This window comes from Eschscholzia californica, unplaced genomic scaffold (assembly GCF_041429995.1).
Source record: "Eschscholzia californica isolate CP2 unplaced genomic scaffold, dmEscCali1.0.p SCAF_2, whole genome shotgun sequence".
Lineage (NCBI taxonomy): Eukaryota > Viridiplantae > Streptophyta > Magnoliopsida > Ranunculales > Papaveraceae > Eschscholzia > Eschscholzia californica.
In genome coordinates this window covers 13,657,949-13,683,408 of record NW_028238309.1, presented here as the reverse complement: position 1 = coordinate 13,683,408, position 25,460 = coordinate 13,657,949, and the positions used below count along the sequence as shown (strand labels likewise).

The window sequence follows — 25,460 nt, the reverse complement described above, 5'->3', positions numbered from 1 at the left end:
GTGAATTACTTGCATAATGATTAGCATCTACCGTGACAATCAACAAACGTCGAGAAGTAAGAAGCTTCTAAGAGAAAATTGACAATTTAGCTAACTTAAATTGCAATATGAAGAATTGTGAAAATTATATAGTTGCACAAGAATAATAATTGAGATCAAAAGGTAAGCTTTATTGATCATTGCAGATGTATTTATAGACTTTACAAGAAAAGAAAATAACATAATTAGAATTACACGAATGGAAAATATAATTACAAAGATAAGTAGATACTAATCCTATTTACAAAGAATATCTAACTATTTTGGAAGGTTGAATTGCTAGTATCTTCTTTCCAATATTACATCATTACTCCCCCACAAGTTGGAGGCGGGGAAGAAATCTGAGTCAAGCCTAACTTGGAAGTGAACCGGTGGAATTTGGCAGAACCAAGAGGCTTTGTGAAAATATCAGCTACCTGATCTGCAGAGCGGATGTGAGATATCTGGATAAGACCACCTTCAAGTTTCTAACGAACAAAGTGGCAATCGAGTTCAATGTGCTTTGTCATTTCTTGGAAAATTAACATCTATATGCATAGCCGCCTTATTGTCACAGAAAACCTAAAAAGGTTCTGGAATGGAAATTTGAAGGTCCTGGAAAAGGTATTTCAAACATTGGAGCTCAGCAGTGAGGAAAGCAAGCACGCAATATTCTGCCTCAGCAGAGGAATCGGGAAACGATTGGTTGTTTCTTAGATTTCCAAGACAAGGGACTCGCACCAAACATTGTGAAGTAGACAGTGGTGGAACGACGAATAATGGGGCAACTGACCCAATCAAAGTCAGCAAAACCCGAAAGTGTCAAACAGCTAGAACATGAAAGGAGGATCCCATGATCGAGGGTACCCTTCAAATATCGTAGCACTTGAGTGATGAGACATGAAAATGTCCCATCTGAATCTCTTAACTCGGGTTAGTTAGTTCATTTCGAGCAGTTACTCTCATGAATTACTTTTTTCTCTTACTCAGATAGTTTCTATGCAATTGAGCACGGAAAATGGTTAAAAACGAGAGAAAGACGAACAAAAGGGTAGTTTGGTCATTTGGAGATTCTGGTATTTTAACTAATGTTGATGTCGGGTAAAAAGTAAAGTCCAAGGCGGATCCGTAGGTGAAAACGGGAGTCGATTCGGAGTCCAGATGGGGAAGTTAGTTCAAGTCAAAGTTGAGTCAAGATCAGTTGACTAAAAGAGGACCAAAAAAACGTCCAGCAACACATGGCAAGCATCTGACGGGCCCGGGAAGTTTTCGGTACACTCGTGGGCGTCAGTGGTACACATTCGGGATAGATAAATAGAGCTGATCCGATACTTTGTGTGCAACTAACATTCGGTGCTCCCGCCCGAGCTCGAGAAATCCGTGATGAACACATGCATATCAGCCAGATCCAACGACCATCATACCACGTCGTAAGTTGTTCTCGCTAGTCCGCAATGCACAATATCAGCCCTACCTTGACAGCTCGTACACCAACAACTCACGTATTCCCTCTTTCCCTCTTTATCTCCTCAATATTTTCTGTTTTAGAAACTAAAACATAAGAGATAACCGAGAGGTGAAAGAGAAAGAAATCATGGAGGAAAATTCGAATCCTAGAGATTGACAGAAAAGCAATCAAGGAGCCGAATATACTTTAGAGAAAAGATTGGAGAAGTGACAATGGCGGATGCACTTGGAGACTACCCCTGGCTGCAGCCAGGGGTAGTTTCGTTAATTTTATGAAGAGGTATGGCTTTTTTGTAAAAGCAGCCAGGGGCAATTTTTTTTTTTTTTTTTTTACTTTGTCTGATGGGAAGAAAAGAACTAGAGAGTAGAGAGAGAAGAGGTCGTGACTTCCAAACCGTGAAAGGGAGAATGGAATATTGTGAGTGAAAATGTGAAATCTAGGGTTCTAACAATGTCTCTTTCTCATCTTCTTATCTTCTCTAACACTCTATCATCATCATCCCTCTCTAAGATTTTATTGCTTCCACAAATTTAAGATTTAAAGTGAAATCTAGGGTTCTTGAGTTCTTTGTCTTCTATTTTTTTAACAACAACAAAATCAACTAATTAAGGGATTCAAGGCTTTGTTATCTTCAACCAATGTAAGTAATGTTTCTTCCTCTTCTCTTTGATTTTTATTAGAGCAATAGAACTTTTAATACTTCAATTTTGATTATTTTGGGTATAACTATTAGGTTACTAAATTTGATTTTTTATGTGGATTATTGATTTTGATTAAGTCATTGTCCATTACTTTATTGTTAGGGTTATTGATTTTGATAAATTGAGCTACTAATTTAGATTATTTGGGTGAAATTGTTAATGTTCATTGTAACTTTACACATTTACAAGTTTAGGGGATATATGAATTATACACAAGACTTGCCTAATAAGATATATACATGATCTATTTGTAACTTAGAGAGTAGAAATTCATCTAAATTTGTTTTGTTTGATTTAAGTTTAGGGTAAAATGTCCGAAGATCCTCAAGTACCCAAGCGAAGGAAGAAAACTCTATATTCGTTTTTTACTTCAACAAGAGAAAGCAATAAAAAGGATTTGGAACCTTCACCTTCTATAGCTAACATTGAAAATTTAGTCGATGATGGACAACCTCATTTGAATGTTTTAGAAGAAGAAGTTGATACTACATCTTTTATACGTGATCCGGGATTGCGCCTTCAAATTTGGAAATATCCTATTAACAAACAAGATGAGCTTCGACGTGCATATCTTAATGAGGGACCTTATCAACCTATCCTTAAAGACTACCCAAGAACAAAGTTTGGAAAGCAATCCCGAAGATTTCAAGATTCTTGGTATACCTTGTTTCCTTGGCTTGAGTACTCTCCTACAAAAGATGCGGCCTATTGTCTTCCATGTTTTATCTTTGAAACAAATCCGCCAAAACGTACATCATTCACCGATCAAGGATTTAGAAGATGGAAGAGTGTCAATGATGGAACGAAATGTGCATTCCTAACACATATGGGAGATCATAATTCTCAACATATGTTGGCCGTAAAAGCTTGTCAAGATTTAGGGTGGACATCTCGACATATTGATAAGATGATTAATGTACAGTCTAAGGAATTAGTGAAGAAAAATCGACGAAGACTCATGGCTTCTATTGATTGTTTGAGATATCTTGCCTATCAAACATGTGCGTTTAGGGGGCATGATGAATCTACAAATTCGTCGAATCGTGGCAATTTCATTGAGTTGCTAAAACTTTTGGCTAAGAACAATGATGAAATCCAACAAGTTGTCTTAGAAAATGCTCCACAAAATGCTAAATATACATCTCCTTCAATTCAAAAAGAAATATTATCAATCCTTGCTAACAAAGTAAGAAACAAGATTCGAGAAGAAGTTGGATCATCAAAATTTTGCATTCTTGTCGACGAAGCACAAGATGATTCACAAAAGGAGCAAATGGCTATTGTCTTGCGATTTGTTGATGATGGTGGATCTATCAAAGAACGATTTTTTGATATTGTACATGTGAAAAACACCGCCTCTTTGACTCTCAAGCAAGCAATAACTAATGTGTTTATTCGTAACGACCTCCATACGGAAAACATGCGAGGTCAAGGGTATGATGGTGCTAGCAATATGCGTGGAGCTTTTAATGGATTGCAAGCATTATTTCTTAGAGATTGTCCTTATGCATACTATGTGCATTGCTTTGCCCATAGACTACAACTAGCACTAGTTGGAGCATGTAAAGACGTAAATGCTATTTATCGATTTTATTCGACACTGAATGCAACCATTAATTTTCTTTGTGCTTCACCTCTAAGGCAAGATGAATTAAAATCTTTTCGAGTTAATGAAATCGCGAGCTTGTTAGAAGATGATGAGTTTGACAAATAGATTTTCTTTTCACTATTTATACTTTTCGATTTGATGCATTGTGCTTATGTTAAATCATTTGACGGTTCATACTTATTAATTGATAAATAGTAGTTTAGAGATTTATTTATTTAAAATAAAATGATTACATTGTTATGTTTTATTCGGTTTTAACGAAAACATCTCCCGGAATTAGGATAGTTCATTATCCGAAATTCTGAGTTATAAAAAAAAGAAGAGAATTAACCATTTTAAGTATTTGTTTCTAAAGGTGATTCTATGTGTGAATTCTAAAATCCTAGGTTTCTCCTCCCCCCATTTGAGTTCATTTTTATTTCCGTTATTTTATTTAAATATTTTTATCACCAAAACAAACTTTCAAAAACAAAAACCGTCTTACTTCCAAGTCTTAGAATAGGTTTCACTTAGTCTCTGAGGAACGAACCGGTCTTACCGGAATTATTACTTGACGCCCGTATACTTGCGGGTGGTGACCTATTTAGGAAACTTTCTAGGCCCATCATTGAGTCGCAACAATATCCATATGTGTTGAACGGGGATGATGCATAAATTAACTTAAATAGTTCGCCGAAAAAGCGATATCGGTCTTGTTACAGTGGCGTAGAGAAGTCGACCAGTGATATGTCGAAATGAAGTGGGATCGTCTAAAGGTGTACTGTCCTTAGGTAATAGTTTAAAATGTTGTTCCATAGGAAATAAACTCGGGTTTGCCCCGAGAAGTACAGAATCACAGGGAATGTCCAAAGTGTACTTTCGTTGACAAAGGAAAATACCCTTAGGAGACCTAGAAACTTCTAGGCCAAGAAAGTATTGAAGCCGTCCAAGATTTTTAAGGGAAAATTCTCTTGTTGAAGGAACTCAATTTCCTTGTTATCATTGCCCGTAATGATGATGTTATCTACATAGACAAGAATGTAAATAGCAATCAGACCATTGAAATAACTAAAAGAGAATGATCAGACGTAGATTGGGAAAAACCTTCAGCTTTTAAACCGGAGGAAAATTTAGCAAACCATTCTCGAGAAGCTTGTTTCAGACCATATAATGATTTGTTCAAGCGACAAACTCTAGTATCACCATTGTTGCTAAAACAGGGAGGAATTGTCATATAGACTTCCTCTTCCAAGTCTCCCTGGAGGAAAGTATTATTGACATCTAACTGATGCAAAGACCAATCCTGGTTAGATGCAAGGGATAAGAGGACATGAACCGTTACCAATTTGGCAACTGGAGCAAAAGTATCATGATAGTCAACATTCAACCTAGGTATACCCTTTGGCGACGAGGTGTGCCTTATATTGTTCGATGGATCCATCCAAACGATATTTAATTTTGTAAGCCCATTTGCAACCAATGGGTTTCTTGCCAGGTGCAAGGAGGTCAGAGACCAAGTGTTATTTGTCTTGAGGGCAGAAATCTCTTCAGTGATCGCCTAACGTCATTCTGGAGAAGCAGAGGCGATTTTATAAGAGTTGGGTTCTTCCGTGGTGATAACGGAAGTGAGAAAAGTCTTATGAGAAGAGCTAAAACGGTTAAAGCTGATATAGTCAACCAGTGGATAAGGAGTACTCGAAGAGGGAGTCTCTGAACTAGAAAGAATATAATCAGCCAAATAAGCAGGCGGATTCCTAGCACGAATGGGTCCTGTAGGATTATCAGGTTCCTTCGCGAGAGAGTCAAGTAGTGATGCATTACTGGTGATAGAAGGTAGAGAAGATTCGGAAGCAGGAAAGTCTGGAGAAGATGCACTACCAGAAGAAGCTAAAGACACCTCTACAGGTGATGAAGATGAACCCTTGCTAGAATCAGAGGGAGTTAGAGTCTCAACCAAAGTAGGAGGCAATGACTCTATGGAAGGAAAACGAGGAGAATCAACCAAAGGCGAGGGCGTAGACTCGACCAAAGGTGGAGGTAAAAAAATATTGGGTCGCGGCGGAGACCGGAAATTGTTGGGAGAAGGCACATGGTCATCCAAAATATTCAAAGGAGTAAAAGTTTGCGAGTTAGATGAAGTGTCATTAACTGACTCAAAAGGAAATTTATTTTCACTCGATATTCAATAGTTTAACTGGAAAGGCAATCTGACTGTCTTGAGCGTCAGAGAGTCTTGAGCGTCAGAGAGGTGTCCGAGTTTCTTGCAGGTTTTGCTCCCTAGATCATGAGGAGCATAGCGGGATTCAACGTAGTAGTCTTAACCTTTTGACTGATTTTACTAAGACAAATTTTGACATCAACACCTAGTATTATAAAACTTGACTCCCTTCAACATATTCGAATAAAATCCATTAAAATAGAAATGCCCAACTTGATACATACTTAGTTTCATCGTATTATAACAAGAACTTATTCAATAAATTAAAAACATAAAATAACAATAACAAAACATACACAATAATCCATTATTTTAAAACTTATCAACTTCTTTAAATTCGATCCATAAGTCGTGTTTAATAAGGCCTAGCTCCTTTATAATTACCGGGGGGATAGTATTCGCATGCGATGAAGAGATTACCAGTACCACACTTAATCTGAGCACAGCCGACACGAATAGTTGATGCCCATACAACTTGTGTATAATCTGTACATTCATAACCAGTGGCACAAGTATTATTATCATAATTATACCATTGTTGTTCTCCAACCCAAGATGCAACAGCATCTCTAGCCGTGATATTTGAAGGACCCATGAAGATATTTTCACCAAAAGTGTAAGGCTTTGAGTACTCCAGTGTGCAGTTCTTATTCTCCCTATTGTAAAGCAAGTAAGCTCTAGCATATACTGCTAAATCTCTACTCCATTCAAGTGGTGAAACTCCTACAGCTGCCCTAGCCATGTTATGACCCTCTAATATCTGATTTGTAAACTCTGTACTATTAACCTTGGCATGGTTGGGTGCAATGAATGAGCTAAGGATGATGAATAAAGAGAAAGTGATTAGGAGAGATGATGAAGGCATGATGATCACAATTTGGTTATAGTTTTTAGTACTTTCTAAGTAGTCTTCAAGTAATTTATGATATGAAGTTAGTTGGTTGAAATTAGTTCCTTTTTATAGATTTTGAACTAAGTCAATTTTTCCTCTTTGTTTTGCAACTTTTGCTTAAGAATTAAGACTGTCTGCAAAGGCATCTGTTTATTATTTAAAAAACAATTTTTGCATGTAAATGGCCTTAATAAGAGCTAGGAATCTTTCTTTTTTGATTGTTTGTGTTCAAAGATATGATTTCATACACCTCAAGGTTGGTTAGTTTCCTCAACTTCCATAGTCCAAACAATTGAACCCACATTTATGGGTGAATGTTAGTTAATAGCCATTGAAACTATGATGCATGATACAGATTATTGAGTGTATCTTAAGTGGTGGTAGCCTTAATAGTTAGGGTAATATTACACAATCTCTTTTTCTTGTTATTAAATATTTCTTGTGACAAGATAAGATTAGTATTTATATCTTCCATGTTTTTTGTGGCTTCATATGAACATTCTTAGTTTCCAAGATTTGACAACCATGCAATGCAATGACTAAAGTTTTCCCAAAACCCTTGATTTCTAATTTGCTTAGGGAGTAAATAAAGGGAGAATGGGAATCATTGAATTCAATATTCCTAAAAAGAAATTGGTTGCAATAAAGCTAAGGAATTGTTGAAATGCATTTTAGTATATTACAGATGGTGCTAAGCAGTCGAGAAGAGTTCAACACTAACCCTAAAAAGGCACTCATGTGATAAAATTATGGGAAGTTTTATAGGGCCCCCCATTATTGTTAAAAGGCCTCCCCATGAACCATTTCACTTGAGAAATAATCATTTAGGGGGGCCTTTTAACAAAAATGAGGGGGCCCTATAAAATCTCCCTAAAATTATGCAAAACAAATTGTTTCCAGTTAATGTTCCTTTTTCTACTGCTGATACTGCAGTTCTTGATGGCCCACAAAAAATGGAAAAAAGAAAGACGTATGGGTATAGTGAGATCATATTGATGTTCCTTGTCCAAATGATCCTGAAAGGACAAAACAAATTACTCGATGCAAATTATGCCAAGACCTTAAGGATCCTAAATCAAACTGTGAGATCTAGGGTTTCTGAGGAGATAATACGAGGAGATTAAGGCGACTATGGTTTTATATGGTCAATTGTTGAAGACTGGTCAAAGACCTAAAGAATAGTCAAATAAGTCAACAGGAGTCCAAGCCCGAGCTATCTTCCACTTCTGCTAAAGGCAACCACCTAACATGAAATCAAGAAAGTTTGTTAGGTTCTGTTAGTTTCTGTTTTTCTGTTAAATAACTGTAATTTCTGTTATAGCTTCTCCTTCGCTTATCTCTTCATCTATATAAAGAGAAATGTAATACAAAGAGAATTGATTGGAATAAACATTAGAGTTCAATTGAGTTTCTTACATGGTATCAGTTAGGTTAATGATCCAAAATGCTAGGTAATCTCCTCTTGAACTCAACAACAATCATCATCATCTCGCAAAATTCAAAACATAAAACAAGTTGAAGATTAACATTCAACAAAATTAAAGATCAAAATCGAAGAAAATAGATCAAAATTGGATAAGTGATCAAGAATCACTTACTGTTTTTTCGTGCTATTCTCCATCAAGTATTGGCTTCTTCATCTTTCACCATGGCATTCCAATTACAAGGTAATCTTCCTCCAATTTCATCAGTTACTAGCTTTATTATAGAAAAACTTGATGACACAAACTATTTGATGTGGAGAGACCAAGTAAAAACCTTGTAGTCACTTATGAATTGTTAGGGTTTGTAAATGGTTCTATAGAAGAACCTCCCCAACTTAAGGTCATTCATAGTGTAGAACAAGTAAATCCAGACTTTCAACTTTGGAGATCCAAAGAAAGTTTTGTAAAGTCTTATCTCAAAAGTACCCTGTCAAAATCAGTGTATTTTGATACATATGGCTTAAAAACTTCTAAGGATATATGGGACTATCAAGACCTCACAAATAACGAGGGTCTTGAGTCGAAAAAGGACCAGTTTAGAAGAAAGTTGCAGAATATCAAGAAAGGAAATGCAACTATTGCTGAATATCTCAGAGAATTAATGCAGATTGCTAATGCTTTAATATCTGTGCATGATGGAATAAGTGAGTCTGAACTGGTAAGACTGGCAATTCAGGGTGTAAATTCTGAGTATGATCAGTTTATCATTGCAATTAGAGCCAATAATGAACAATTGTCATTAGCACATCTCAAATCTAGACTTGTTCAACATGAACAATGGTTACTTCAAAAAGAAACTGATCAAGAAGCCTATTATGTCAGAAGATCAAATCCAAAACAATCTTTCAGACAACCTATTAAGCCTGCACCAACTTATTACAAGAAGCTGAGGATTTTGAATTCTCCTCTGTTCCATGTGGTTTGTGTAAAAGATGGGGTTATGTACCAAGTGTTTGTTTTTTTAGATACAAACCAAATAAGACCCAGTCAGGTTACCATACTGAATCACAAGATCAGCAAGAAGACACAGTAGATGCTCATAATTCAGCCAACCCAGCATTCAAATCTTATCTATATGAGGAAGAGACCATGTTAGAATGCAACAATGCAGTTTTATTTCCTTATGAAAACAGTGATGAGATTGATGATTTTGAGGAATGTCATACTGTCATTGTTATCAAAAACATAGATGATGAAGATGAAGATGATATTTACTATGACTGTCACCTAGAACATAAACATTGCTTTGTATCAACAGTTTCAAACACAACAAGTGGTAGAGATAAATCATGTCTTGTTGATACAGGAGCAAGTAGTCATATGACTCATAGTGAAGAAAATCTAAGCTCTATTCAACCTTATACAGGAAATGAGGTTGTTATGGTGGGTAGTGGAAAGTTCTTACCCATAACTAGCACAGGTACTTCTATGCTTGCAACTTCTACACATGAATTTGACTTAAGTAAAGTATTATGTGTTCTTCATCTAAAGAGAAATCTATTGTCCATCTCTAAGTTCACAATGGATAACTCTTGCTCAGTGGAGTTTTTACCATAGGGTAATAAGATAAAAGATATTCATTCTAAGCAAATCCTAGCTGAAGGACTTATCAAAAATAACCTCTATCCTATTGAAGTTCATACTCCTATGTTACAACAAAGGTCTATTTCTGCACATTTAGCTCAGACAGCAACAATTTACACTACTTGGCATGCAAGATTGGATCATTCTCATAATGGAGTTACTAAGCAATTACATCAGGAACATAAGATTGTTTTATCAAGCAAAAGTGATAACATATTCTGTAAATGTTGTGAGTTGGGTAAGAGTAAATGTTTACCTTTTAATACATCTTCTACTACAACAAATACTCCACTACACTTAGTCCACTGTGATATTTGGGGGCCAACCCTTATCACAACACCAAATGGAGCGAAATACTACAGTTTATTCCTAGATAATTTCAGCAAATTCAGTTGAATATATGCAATGAAAGTCAGGTCTGACAATATTAGATGTTTTACTCATTTCAAAGCTACAAATGAGAATCTATTAAAAGAAAAGATTGTCTATTTCTAGTCTGATGGGGCACCAGAACTTCAGAAAGGAGAATTCAGGGCTTTCTTAGATAAAAATGGGATTATTTTCAGATGTTCATGCCCATATACTCCACAACAGAATGCCAAGGCTGAAAGGAAGCATAGACACATCACTGAACTGGGTAATACTCTATCTTTTCATTGCTCCTTACCAACGAATTTATGGTTTGATGCATTTAGTACTACTGTTTTTATCATCCATAGGCTTCCCACAAAAACTTTACAAGGATCCACACCTTATGAGGTATTATTTCATGTCTCCTGATTATTCATATCTCAAGGTTTCTGGCTGTGCATGTTATCCACATCTTGGAGAACTTAGAACAGACAAACTAAGTCCCAAGAGTATACAATGTGTCTTTTTAGGATATAGCAATGAACATAAAGGTTATGGATGCTATGATCCTATATCCAAGAGACTTTATATTTCTAGACATGTCATTTTTGAAGAGGACAATTTTCCATATGTCAACCTCACTCAAAGATAGTCTAGTGGTGATCAGACTATGGTGCCACATATTTCATTACCTTTGCCATCTATGGTTCATTATCCAGACAGTACAACTGAATTTGGGACACCTAGCATGAATACTAGTACACCAGCAAATTCAGATTCTAGATGTTTATCTACTAGTGATTTGGGCATTACAAGTACTAGTACACCAGCAAGATCACTAGCTTCAACACATCCTGTACAGTCTGATCAAGTAACAACAAGAGGCAGAAATTGTATTATCAAAAGTAAACAACTACCAAATGACTTTGTGGCCCATTATTCATCCCCTCACACTTTAAATGTTGCTTTCTTATCTATTTTACAACTACCCACTGAGCCAACAACTTATAAGGAAGTAGCAAAGCATACTGAATGGATTAAGGCCATGAATGAAGAATATCAAGCTTTACTTGATAATAAGACATGGACTTTAGTTCCTTATATCACCAATAGGAATGTACTTGGGTACAAATGGGTATTCAATTTGAAGCAGAAAAGTGATGGATCCATAGAAAGATATAAAGCCAGACTTGTGGCAAAGGGCTTTCATTAACAAGAAGGGGTAGACTATGAAGAGACATTCAGTCCAGTGGTTATAGCAAACACTATAAGGATGGTTCTCACTATTGCAATCACAAAATCTTGGCATATCAAACAGCTAGATGTGTCTGATGCTTTCTTGCATGGGACTTTGGATGAGGCTGTTTATATGATTCAGCCTCCAGGTTTTATTCAGCTAGGGAAAGATAAGCATGTTTGTCACCTTCATAAGGCTTTATATGGCTTAAAATAAGCTCCAATGGTCTGGTTCGACAAATTTGCAAACTTTTTGTTGGACTATGGATTTCAGAAAAGTAGGTATGACCATTTTATGTTTGTCTGTCACAATGCATCAAACTCAATGGTACTACTTTTATAAGTTGATGATATCATCCTAACAGGCAACTCAGCCTCTCAAATATCAAGTCTTATAAAGGATCTCAGCAGCAGCTTTAAGATGAAAGACCTGGGTCCTTTGGCTTATTTTTTTGGGCATAGAAGTTACACATGATCTCACTCAGGGTCATCTTCTTCTGACTCAAAACAAATATACATTACAACTCCTACAAAGAGCAAATATTCTGGATTCAAAACCCTCCAAATTACCAGTATCTAGTGGCAGAAGGATTTCACTTATAGGGGGTGATGAACTCTCTAACCCCACTGAATACAGAAGCCTTGTAGGAGCACTTTAGTATTTGACTCTTACTCGACCAGATGTCTCATTTGCCGTCAATTACACAACCCAGTTCATGCATAAACCATCAACAACACACTTATTCATTGTAAAGAAGATATTAAGGTATTTGAAAGAGTCTATGGGGTCTGGAATCACACTATCATCAGGTGATTTAACAACCCTTAAAGCTTATTCTGACTCAGATTGGGTTGGATGCTCTGACTCGAGGAAATCGACTGGGGGTTACTGTATTTTCTTAGACAAGAGTCTTATATCATGGAGTTCAAAGAAACAAGCCACAGTAGCAAAATCATCAACTGAAGCAGAGTATAAATCACTCTTCAATACAGCTACTGAGTTAGTTTGGATATCATACCTTATGGACGAACTTGGATGTGCTCTCTCTCGTCCATTTATCCTCTATTGTGATAATATCAGTGCAAAGTACCTAACTTCAAACCCAGTATTCCATGCACGAACGAAGCATATCGAGGTACACTTCCATTATGTTCGTGATCTGGTTTCTAATGGCTCGGTTATTGTGAAACACATCTCTACAACAGACCAGATAGCAGATGTCTTCACTAAGGGTTTACCAGAGGATCTCTTCAAGAAATTTCGAAACAAACTGATGGTTTAGGGGGATGTGAGATCTAGGGTTTCTGAGGAGATAATATGAGGAGATTAGGGCAACTATGGTTTTATATGGTCAACTGTTGGAGACTGGTCATAGACCTAAAGAATAGTCAAATAAGTCAACAGGAGTCCAAGCCCGAGCTATCTTTCACTTCTGCTAAAGGCAACCACCTAACATGAAATCAAGAAAGTTTGTTAGGTTTTGTTTTCCTGTTAAATAACTGTAATTTCTGTTATAGCTTCTCATTCTCTTATCTCTTCATCTATATAAAGAGAAATGTAATACAAAGAGAATTGATTAGAATAAACATTAGAGTTCAAATGAGTTTCTTACACAAACAATGGAACAACTCGTTTTGGCATGCACAATATCGTAGGTGTGCTAAGGTTCGAAAAAAAGATCTAAAACAACCCACCTTGTCCACTGACTAATTAAGCTAACTGAGTACTAATAGTTATAATATACAAATGAGTGTAAGAGGAATGTCTTCAAAGTGTAAACTAAGTGTTAGTTCAAAGTTTAGAGTGGTTGTGTTGTATGAGATTCAGTGTGGTATGCCACACTAAATCATAAACTCGAACAACCTAACCGACTCCTAACTAACCCTAACATACACTTTAACAAACTTTTCTTCTCTATATATTTGTATCTCCTCTTAATCAATAAATGTTTTCTTAGTTTATCAAATATGGTATCAGAGCAATCTTTCGCTTTCTCTCTCTAAATTCATCATCACCATCATCGTCTTCATCTTTTAATCTTCATCATTCTCTTCATCTGCTACTTTCTCTCTCTAAATTTTCTTTCTAAAACTTCTACTCAACTTCATCTAAAATCAATGAAGTACCCTAAGATAACAACTATTTGAGTCAGTTTAATGCCAAATGCGATTCCTATAAAGCTCCAAGGTGATAACTACATCACTTGGAGATCACTACTTCTACCAATTTTCAAGAAATATAAAGTTCCTGATATAATCGAAGGTACAAGACCTTGTCCTTCAAATTTCTGGTTAATGATGATCAAACATCTGATATTATAAACCAATCCTATCTTGATTGGCAAGAAGAAGATCAATCACTTCTTATCTGGCTCAATTCAACTCTTTCTGAATCTGTTATACCTTATGTGATTGGAGTTAATTCCGCTAGAGAATTATTGTTAAGTCTTGAAGAAAATTTCTCTACAGCTTCAACTGCTCATGTTCTTCAATCATAGAACAAGCTTCGAGAAATCTTGAAAGAAAATTTGTCCATTAGATTATAACATGCTTAGGTCTTTCGGGTGTGCTTGTTATCCATGGTTAAAGCCCTATACTTCTCACAAATTGGAACCTAGAAGTATTAGGTGTGTCTTCTTGGGTTACTAACCTAATCAGAAAGGTTATAAGTGTTTGGACCCAAATACAAATAGAGTGTATATCTCCAGACGTGTTACTTTTGATGAAAATATGTATCCACTTGCATCTCCTTCTATTTCACCTACTATTCATGATGTTCTCATTGAACCCAATTCTCCTATTGAACCCAAGTTCCTATTGAACCCAATGTTCCTATTGAACCCAATGTTCCCATTGAACCAACAACTCCCATTGAACCAACTGTTCTTATTGAATCCATTGAACCAATTGTTCCTATTGAACCTACTGTTCCTACTGAACCCAATGTACCCATTACATCTGCTGTTCCTAGTGTTCAATTGGTGTCTAATATTCATCCTATGATTACAAGGGCCAATAATGGTGTGTTTAACCCAAGATACTTCAGGCTACCAAGTACCCAGTTTCTCAGGCTCTTTTAGCTTCTTCTATTTTAGACACCCCTACATGTTTCACTCAAGCTAACAAGGTTCCTCATTGGAGAAATGCTATACAAGAGGAGTTTGATGCTCTTCAAAAAGTAGGTACTTGGACTTTAGTTCCCTCTCATCCATCTCAGCATCTGGTTGGGTGTAAATGGGTTTTCAAAATTAAACAACACTCATATGGGTCTATAGAAAGGTATAAGGCAAGGTTAGTTGCCAAAGGATTTCACCAAAAAGAAGGTGTGGACTTCTCTGAGACATTTAGTCCAGTTGCAAAACCAACTACCATTAGAATAGTTCTATCTCTTGTTGTTCAATATAACTGGTCTATTACACAACTTGATGTTAGTAATGCATTTCTTCATGGACAATTGAAAGAAGTTTACATGGTGAAACCATCTGGATTTCAAGACCCTTTACATCCCACCTATGTGTGCAAGCTACATAAGTCCCTTTATGTCTTAAACGGGCTCCAAGAGCTTGGCATGAGGCTCTAATGGATGCTCTGTTGGGTCTTGGTTTTACTTCTTCAGTGTCAGGTTCATCACTGTTCATTAGTTACTCTAATGGGATTCTTACTATTGTTGTCATCTATGTTGATGATATTCTTGTCACTGGAACTTCTCCTTCAGCTTGTATATTTCTGATTGATCAGTTGAGCAATTCATGCTCTATGAAAGACTTGGGTGATCTACATTACTTCCTAGGCTTAGAAGTTAAGAGCGATGTTTCTTCTCTCAGCCTCGCTCAAACTAAATATACAGTTCATTTGTTAAAGAAATGTGATATGCTTGGGGCTAAGCCTTGTTCTTCTCCTGCTATGGTTGGCTCAAGATTGTCTCCTAATGATAGTTCTCTTTTGTCTGATCCCACTTTATATAGGTCTTTAGTTGGTGCCTTACAATACCCTACTTGGACAAGACCAGACATATGCTTTGATGTATGTCAACATATGCAATCCCCTACTGAGAATCACTTGTGGTTGCTAAAAGAATTCTGAAAAACTTAAAGGGTACTCTTCATCATGGTTTTGTATTTCGAAAGAGTGATGTATCTCTCACTGGATTTTCAGATGCTGAGTGGCTTGGGGATTTATCCACTAGCAAATCAACTGGAGGTTACATATTGTTTCTTGGTTCAAATCCTATTGCCTGGTCAGCAAAGAAACAATCTAGTGTTGCTCGATCCTCCACTAAAGCAGAATATAGGAGCTTAGCTCAGGGTGCAACAGAATCTGTTGGGTGTGTAATTTACTTAAGGATCTACATGTGTTTGTTCCCTCTCCTTCTGTCTTATGGTGTGACTAGGCATAACCCGTGCCTTCGGCACGAAGACTTTCATTGAGCACTTAAGCGATATAAAATAGTGGACCTTTCGTTATCAAAATGAATCCTTCTAGCCATTTGCGGATATAGACTTTTTGTTATTACAATTATGGGATGGGGTCTCCTCTGATAGACACAAATCAAAACCTAAACTTTAAGAATGTCAACCTTCAAAAACAAATAAGAAAATACAAATGGGTCTCCTCTCATAGACACTAATCAGAACCTAAATTTTAAGAAAGTAAAACTTCAAAAACAAATAAGAAAATACAAACAAATCAAATTTGCGCAAAAGTTACGCGTGGCTGTCGCAATTATAAAATAAAAAAATATACACAATTTGTAATAAAATTATTATCAGACACTCTTCATCAGCCTCTGTGAATTTCTTTAATCAACTTCTTTTAACATTTACAAAATGTAATAAACAACTAAATTACAATAGAATTTGAAGATCAAGTTGATAAAAATAAGAAATATAGAATACTCGATTAAGTTGGATGGTCGGACTTCAATGTCTAAACCTATAGGGAGTACATGAGATTGTATTGATTGTTGTAGAAGCTAATAGAGACGGTGGGTATTCCAACACTTCATACTCTAGTAAAGTTGATGTATATTTTTGAATCACAAATATCAGAATAGACACCCTCCAATGTAGCAATCTGAAAAAATCAACAGGCTACCGGCATAAGAAAAATCACACCAGTAACAACAAGATGAAATTCAGGCTAAGTTTAAGATTTATGACCTTGAGAGTTCACTGGAAGGAATTAAACATACGGATTCATCTATGCGAATTGGCATATCTATAACAAACAATTATAGGTTCCATCACCTAAATTTGATCTTTTGCTTTAAAATTTTGGATAAAGAAATGGGATCATCATGGTAATGAAGGAAACTTAAAAAAAAAAATGATTTTGGTATTACCTTTGCATTGAGATGGAGAGCCTTGCATCCACCATAATGAGAATTAAAAAATATCAACAATTAACAATGTATCGTAGTAATAGAGAATCAACCATAAGAACCAACCAGATCTTACGCAAAAGGTAAGCTCAAGCTAGAAAAAAAAATATATCAAAAAATAAAATATCCATAATATGTGAAGAAAAGAGAAATCCTTTGAGGAGACGAAGAGACTTCAGAGAAGTTGTTTGTTTAGACTTTATGAACAATATAGACTTAATGGGCCATAAAGGTTTTGTGAGGGGAAGATGAGGTTTGTAAGAGTCATTTATATTATCCTAGTCATCCTCATTTATTTTGTCCCAGTCACCTAAACAAGTCCTGTTTTGTTATATATACTAGGTATAGCCCGTGCCTTCGGCACGGCGCCAAATCGCATTCATATTAAAATAAAATAAATTTGTCTTCTCGAAATTTAGAAGAACAATTACATTAACAAATTTATTTTGATAGATGCAATTAAAGAAAATCTCTTTAAAAGAAACACACCCGAAATATGAACCAAATCTAAAACAAAAGCAAGAGGCTATTAAATGTCAGTAACGCCCACATATATGAGAAGTAGTAAATTTGGAGATGTTCTCCAACTTAGTTCATCAATTCTCACCATGGAAGCTGATATATATGGTCTGTAGAGGAGAGTAAGAGAAAAGATGAAGACGGTGGGGAAAATGTTAAAGATGATAACCGAAGATTTGAAGACATTTGGTTCTTCGCGTGCAAGCAAAAGTACACAATTGTGTAGGGTATTTGATCTGTTCGGGTACCCTGTCAGGTAGAAATTGGTCGGCAAAACGTTCCAGTCACTCAGTTAAAGGTCTTTGCCTATGTCCTGAACACTAACTACAGGCCTGACATGCTGGGTGCACCTGTGTCTTGTAGCGGGTATCGGTTGTCCCTTAGGGGATAGGACCATCTTAATCGCGGCTATCTGATCTTCTTTGCCAACCTTTACCGATCAAATTTTAGTGCATTCTAAGAAGCAAGAGTTGTTAACGTTATATCTATAAAAGAAAATAACATAGTTGATCAAAGAAACTGTTAAATGAAATCCAAGCAGAATATCAAACAAAAGGAAATTCCTTACATTATTAGGCCTCAAACACCAAAACATAACAACTATATGTTAGCTTAAGAGACAAAAAACAGAGAAGAGAATGTAACCCCTCCGTGTAATGAGGAAATGATACGAGAAAGAAACTCGGGATATATCAAGTTAAAGAGGTTAACTTTTTTTACTGTTCTTGGAGGAACAAATAAAGACTCATCTCAAAGCATAATAAGAATAATATAGTCAACGTTCATTGAAGAAGATTAAAACGAAAAACACAATTTAAATGTCGCATTTTGATGATATACACATTCAAACAAAAAACACTTAACAAATAAAGACTCATCTCAAAGCATAATAAGAATAATATAGTCAACGTTCATTGAAGAAAATTAAAACGAAAAACACAATTTAAATGTGTCGCATTTTGATGATATACACATTCAAACAAAAAACACTTAACAAATATATAAGAAGATTTTATCTCTCTTTCTTTTTTCCATTAGCTAATGAAAGCTTCAAGTAAAAAACTAAGCTCATTCATATCATCAACAAGAACAAAACTATTCAGAAAAAATATGTTAGAATAATATATAAGGAAAAGATAAACTACGAAATTAAGCACAGATACTCCCAAACACTTCCTTTCTCGACTAATTTATATAAGAACAATATACCATACGAAATTTGTGTATCACACACAATACCTATCTGCGTCTTCTAACCATTTCAAATGTTCTTAATCAATTGTGGGTTGAAAGAGAGAGAAAGAAGTTACATGTGGGCTACAAATAACATGTTGAAGTAAATGAAATGAATGTGGAAGCTTATGGAAACAATGGGTAAAAGAAAATAGATCTTTAAAATAAATGTCCTGGTGTCAGACTTTGGTATAAGAAATCCAAGCATATTTGATTAGGTATGCATAAGGAGATAAGTTAGAAAGTGGATTGGAGTTTTTTTTTTTGTTGAAATAAGTGGATTGGAGGTTGATCAGACAAAACCCCTCTTGATGATAAAAGTTGAACTTGATGATGAAGTGAACATACTTGTATAACAAATAAGAGGCATATTGAGAAAGGCTTCTGACACAATGAATGAGTGGAAGCTTTAAGCAATAAGTGTACCTATGCACCTACGCTACGCTGAGTAAATTGTATATTGCAGAGACTAAAAGACGTTAACTACATGAAAGTTGAAACCCCCAATTTGGTTATGGCTCGAAGAATTTAAATATGTGAAATACCATATGGAATTCCAGTGTAGAAGTCCCGAACATGGAGGATTCTTGTAGATCACTCGAGGAGGCAATAGTGTTGACAATATCCATCACCACTTGTTGAATTTTTCTGCAGCAACCGAAAGTTCTTTTTACTTATTTCATTGATTTCTTTTGCTATTATACTGAAAACCTGACTTGCTTTATCTGCTTGAATTTTCTACTTCTATGTCTTATCCTTCAAAATCACGTTTCCTGTTTCGGAATACAACTAAGTAGTCTGAAAACTAAACTCAAAGAGACTGCATCTATATTCATGACCCGTCGACAAATAAAAAAAGAACCTGTTTCTAATTCAAGCTCAATCCAAGAAATATATATCTAAAGTATGGGAAAGGAGACCACATGAAAAGAAAATATATATCAGTTCAGAAAAGAAACTAACACCACTAAGTGACTAACTCAATGTAAAATGCTCCACTTGCTCTACCGAAACTTTGTAAATGAAGGGCGATAGAGATTACCAATCAATGTTAACAACCTTTCTTTCATTCCGGGGCAACTGAGTATTACAGAGGAATGGAAAAAGCAACTTGGAAGAAAAATTATCCCCATTAATGGACTATAATTTTCCGCTATAATATTATTTGTAACTTCATTGTTTTCAAAGAAGAGTTAGAAGATTAGATATAAAATTGATTTTATAGTTGTTTGAAAGAGGGATATAAATTGATTTTAGCCGATTGGCCACATAATTTTTGTTTTGTAACTGCTTCAATAATCAAGATTTTGTAACTGACATCTTCATGGTCAATTTAAGATTTCTAATATTACAGAGAGAGAGAGACGGAGTATGTGATAAAAATTGTAACTGATGGATTGAGGAAATTGCAAGAGTTTAGTGAACCCCTTGTTTGTGTGTGGATTAGAAGGATTGTTAAGAGGGGATGGTATAATTAAGAGGGATGGTATAATTAAGATTTAAGAGGGAAGGTTTAATTATGATCTAGTGGCCACGATTAGATCTGACAACTGACAAACGGTCATGATTTAGTGTGCCCCAATTAATGATTTTTTTAACGTTAATCATGGTTGTAATTATCTAAAAGCGGATATTAGTGTTGATGTGGGATGGACGGCCGGATATTAGAAGCTAAAATTTTATCTTTAATAGGGTCTTAATTATTTTTAGAAAGATAAATAACGTAAAATTTCAATCCAAAGGTCAGGCTTTGAGTTGCAAGAAACAAACGGTCATGATAGTTTAATGAGTGGGTGAACTAATTTTCATTTTCTTAGGTAGGTAATAGATCTAGTGGCCTAGATTTAACAAAAAAGCCAACGGACGACCGGCTTTGTCTTTCGGCTTGTCCCAGTCAGCACAAAACATTGTGTTTTGTTATATAGATATATATATATATAGATTATATTTCAACTCTCTCTGGCTCCTAATCCAGTATTCCATTCGAAAATGAAACATCTTGCACTTGATTTTCATTTTATTAGAGAGTTGGTTTCTTCTAGCAGAATCAAAGTGGTAGACTCAAAATAGATTGCAAATTTGTTACAGAAATAAATTAGATCTAACATCGATCTTTAAAGGATTTTCCTATCCAAGTTTCTTTGATTTTTGATTTTTAGAAGTCTAATCAAAGCTATACTACAGTTCCATTACCGGACACTTCATTGGTTCTACGTGGAATTCCCAAAAGAACATACTGGCATACACTTTGATGGACAAGATCCACATTAGAGAATATCTCTCAACTTTTAATTGATAAGTTGACCTCTGATTGGGGCATTACATATAAGTTATTTGTCCATCTTTGGACAATTCTAGTTTAAACCATGTTTCTGTTACTAAAATGAAGAGTCTTTTGTCCAATTTACCCCATCATAGTGATTTGTTTCATGTAAGACGTTGTTGTCATATTCTAAACTTGGCGGTGGAAGATAGACTGCAAGTTGTTGAATTGTCTCACATGTTACAACATTTGAAAAGTAAAAGGGAATTTATTTGGGTTAATTGTTTCATATGAGATGTGGTTTTCATTTTCTAAACTTGGTGTTTCAAGATGGTTTGAAAGTTGTTGAATTGTGTCACATGTTACAACATTTGAAAAGTAACATGGAGTTTATTCAGGTTAATGATGTATTTACTAATTAGTTTAATGTACTTTGTGCTTCTAATGGTTTGAGGAAAACAGAAATTGCAACTTGATGTGAAGCATATTTCGAATTTCACATATTTTATGTCGAATTGGATTTTACCTTATAAGTATGTCATTACACTTTTATTTTTGTCTGATGTAAAAGGCCCTTTCCCTCTAACAAATTAGATGTACGACGACTTGTTACAAGTTTTTGAAACCATGTCCTGAGCAACCAAGTTTTTTGCGAAGAGAATATTGGAAACCCTTCGTTCAGAGATATTGGTGCTTCAATAGAGGCAAAGTTTGTGAAATACTGTGAGAAAACTCCTATTTTGTTTGGTATTGCATGTAATCTTGATCTGAGGATAAAAATTAGGGTTGAGCTTGTATGCGCTTCAAGATTGTTTTAGTACATTTGTTTATAGTCTTGGGCAAATGGGTCTAATTATGGGACAACTTCAAAGTCTTTATGTGGATTACACTATGGCTATGGAATCCTGAATGCGAGTTCATCTTGTTCCACTAGTTCTCAGGCAAACAACTAGTGTTCCTTCTTCTAGTCATTATTCTTCTTGTGTCTACTGGTGCTCCAGAGTCGATATTCTCTATAGCGAAATGAATACCTAGATATTATTGTAATAATCTCATGTCATGCATGTTAGAATGTGGTTTTGTTCTTACATTCACGCGTGTGCACGGTTTGCATAGTGCAAACCACACAAAGCATTAGATTATTGTTTCTTCATAATCTAGTAGGAGAGACCAAAAAACTATAAACACTTCACCTGCTTTTTAATTATGTGATGTCGAACTTTCTTTAGCTATATCACATCTTCCCATACTTATACCCAAACTTCGAAATTTAATGTCTTAATCATATGGAATCGGTATTGAGCAAATCATAGCTTGAAATTCAAACCCTAGACGAACCCAACAGTACATTCCTCTAGTTGTTTCGACAATCGAAACCTTGTGAAATTAAAGTGCAAAAAACACTCCTGGAGTTGTTACCAATTCCAGCACATGTCAAAGAAAGAAAAAATCCCATGTAATCACTTGACATAGCATTGATTTGTCAAGTGGCAAGGACAGATCCATGGGGGTGCGAGGGGGTTCGGGTGCACCCCTTGGATCCTTTTGAGAAAAGAAAACAGTAGTAGTAATTTCTTTTTTATTTATATAAATATATCTTCTAGTGTATTTAGATGACATAATAAAGGCCTGGGCATAGTAGTTAAAGCGCGGGTTGTAATGCTGCTTCGATTGTGAAGACATAAGTTTGAGTCCCTCTACAAGCATTTTGTGTTTTTCTTGATATATATGTCTACAAAAATTCTATTTATCCTTCTGTTTTAGTCCCTCCCCCGACCCTCCGCCGATGTGGCGACATATCACTGGAGTATATTTTCTCACAATTCTCTCTCCAATTGCTCCACACTCAAGTGATATGTTGTCACATCGACGGAAGGTTGGGGGTGTGAGAATAGTCTCACATGGGAGAATGGGTATCTAGTAACCAAGAATATAAGGTATAGGTCCTCTCCACTCATTGCCAATTGGTTTTGAGTTAGATGGCCACAAACTTAACATGGTATCAGAGCTAGTGTCACACGTGATAGGCTATAAAAGCCACACATGCTCTACGTCACCCGAGAGAAAAAAAACACACGTGCTAGGTTCAAAGAACCTCACACGTGAGGGGACGTGTGAGAGTAGTCCCACATGAGAGAATGAGTATCTAACAACCAAGAATTTAAGGTATAGGTCCTCTCCACTCATTGCCAATTGGTTTTGAGTTAGATGGCCACAAACTTAACAGGGGGAGGGACCAAAATGGAGAGATGAATAGAATTTCTCATATGTCTATACCTATATATATATATATATATATATATATATATATATATATATATATATATCATATAGTGTGAGCTTGAGGTTTCTGGGTTTCAGTCCCTCTAGAATCAATTTGAAGTATTTTAACTTTTATATATATTGAAGTTATTTAGTCACAGCATTAACCCCTTTGTTGTTCATTTTGTTATTTTCATGGTTCGATCTTTTGGTGGTCCTATTTGTAATACTCTGTTTTGTTTTATTATATTATAGGTTTATTAAAAAAAAAAACTATCCTAAATTTATATAAAATTCAATTCAACTACTCTAAACCCTATAGAATTCTATTCATCTACCATAAATCCTATAAACTTCAATTCATCTACCATAAATCCCTACAAACTTCAATTCATCCACCATATACCTTATAATATTCAATTTATCCACCCTAAATCCTATAAACTTCAACTCATCTACCATAAATCCTTACAAACTTTAATCCATCTACCTTAAATCTTATAAAATTCAATTCATCTACCCTAATCCCTATAAACTTCAATTCATCTACCATAAACTTTTAGTTCTCAGCTTGAAAATTACATTTACGATATGAGGCGGAATGATGATTTCTCAAATTTAAATGGGATTGGAGCTCTTGCTAAAACATTGGTGTAAACTAATAGAGATAAAACATATCATTTAGTTTATTTGCTTATCACTTTAACACTAACTTTGCCGATTGCAACTGCTCCGTTGAAAGAGTTTTTTCAGCTATGAAGCTAGTTATAACACGCTTAAGAAACAAGATGAGTGATCCATGGTTGAATGATAGTTTAGTAGTCTTTATTGAAAAAGATTTTTTAGTGAAATTGACAATGAGTCGATTATGCGACATTTCAAAATAAGAACTCTCGTGGAGGCCAATTGCGTTTGTAATCGTTGATGTATTAATATAATTAATGAATATAAATATTTTGTTAATTACTATGTTTTCCAAAAAAAAAATATTTAAGTATATAAATCCGCACTCCCTAAGTGAAAATCTTGGATCGGTCCCTGTCAAGTGGTACCAGATCACAAAGTACGTTCTCCGTAATGCCCATTTTAAATAAAATAAGAAACACAACTTATATTATTCAATTACTTAATATAAGAAGATGTTTAATGCTTTAAATATTGTCCACTCCCATAACATAAAATCAAAGCAAAAAAACATAAGATAATAATTCAATTTATTCGTATACATGTTTATCATTTAAACAAGTACATAATTATTTCATAAAACATAAACAAATATAAATAAAATCACATGATTTTCTCTAGTAAGGCTTGGCTCCTTTATAATTTCCGGGAGGATAATATTCACAAGCAATGAAAACATTAGCATTGCTGCAAATAATTTGAGCACAACCGACACGAATAGTCGTTCCCCATACAACTTGTGTATAATCTGTACATTCATAACCAGTGGCACAAGTATTATTATCATAATTATACCATTGTTTTTCTGAAACCCAAGATGCAACTGCATCTTCACCACTTGTACCTTTAGGACCCATGTACAGATTTTCGCCGAAAGTGAAAGGTTTTGAGTAGTCTAATGTACAACCCTTGTTCTGACGATTATAATCTAAGTAAGCCCTAGAATATATTGCTAAATCTCTGCTCCATTCAACTGGTGGAACTCCTACAGCAGCCCTAGCCATGTTATGACCTAACAGTATCTGGTTTGTGAACTCAGTACTGTTAAGTGCATTGTTGGGTTTTGTGAAGCAACTAAGGATGGTAAACAGAGTGAAAGTGAAGAGGATGGATGAAGATGAAAAAGAAGAAGAAGCCATGGATGAAACTTGAAAGTGTGAAACTAGATTGATTTAATTATTTAAATGTTGAAGGGCTTAATGTGGTTTGATTATTGAAGGTGGAAGGTCCATTTATATAGGCTTTTCTCTTTATTTTTGCGTAAAAGACAAGATTATTTACATGTAAAAGTTGGCAGGAAAAAGAGGCCAACTACCTAGCTAGTGTTAGGGTTTGTTTCTTTTAATAGGTTTTGGTTGTTTAAAGTTCAAATTACGTGCTGGCATGGCTGAATTTCATGCAGAAGTTTTGATCCTATACTATGGGAACTTTGCTAGTTATCCAACTACTTCTCGTCTTCACCATATGCGGGAAAACAAGTTATGTTTTGTTTTGTTATAAACCTAAAGACAGATGCTAGAATCACAAACGATTTTGACAAAAAAAACAATTCCGAGTTGATGTGGCGGTTGTGATTTTC

The 25,460-nt window shown here is 35.3% G+C and overlaps 1 protein-coding gene and 1 pseudogene across 1 annotated transcript; one reads left to right on the top strand and one right to left on the bottom strand.

The window, feature by feature from the left end:
* The first annotated feature begins 1,870 nt into the window (after positions 1-1,870).
* LOC147556376 (uncharacterized) lies at positions 1,871-3,901 on the top strand. Its single transcript, XM_086658621.1, has 2 exons — positions 1,871-2,126; positions 2,492-3,901. Exon 2 carries the CDS (start codon positions 2,498-2,500, stop codon positions 3,899-3,901), a length of 1,404 nt encoding a protein of 467 aa, XP_086514747.1. The 5' UTR covers positions 1,871-2,126; positions 2,492-2,497.
* Positions 3,902-24,498: 20,597 nt separating this feature from the next.
* LOC147556375 (pathogenesis-related protein PR-1 pseudogene) lies at positions 24,499-25,020 on the bottom strand (annotated as a pseudogene).
* Positions 25,021-25,460: the final 440 nt, after the last annotated feature.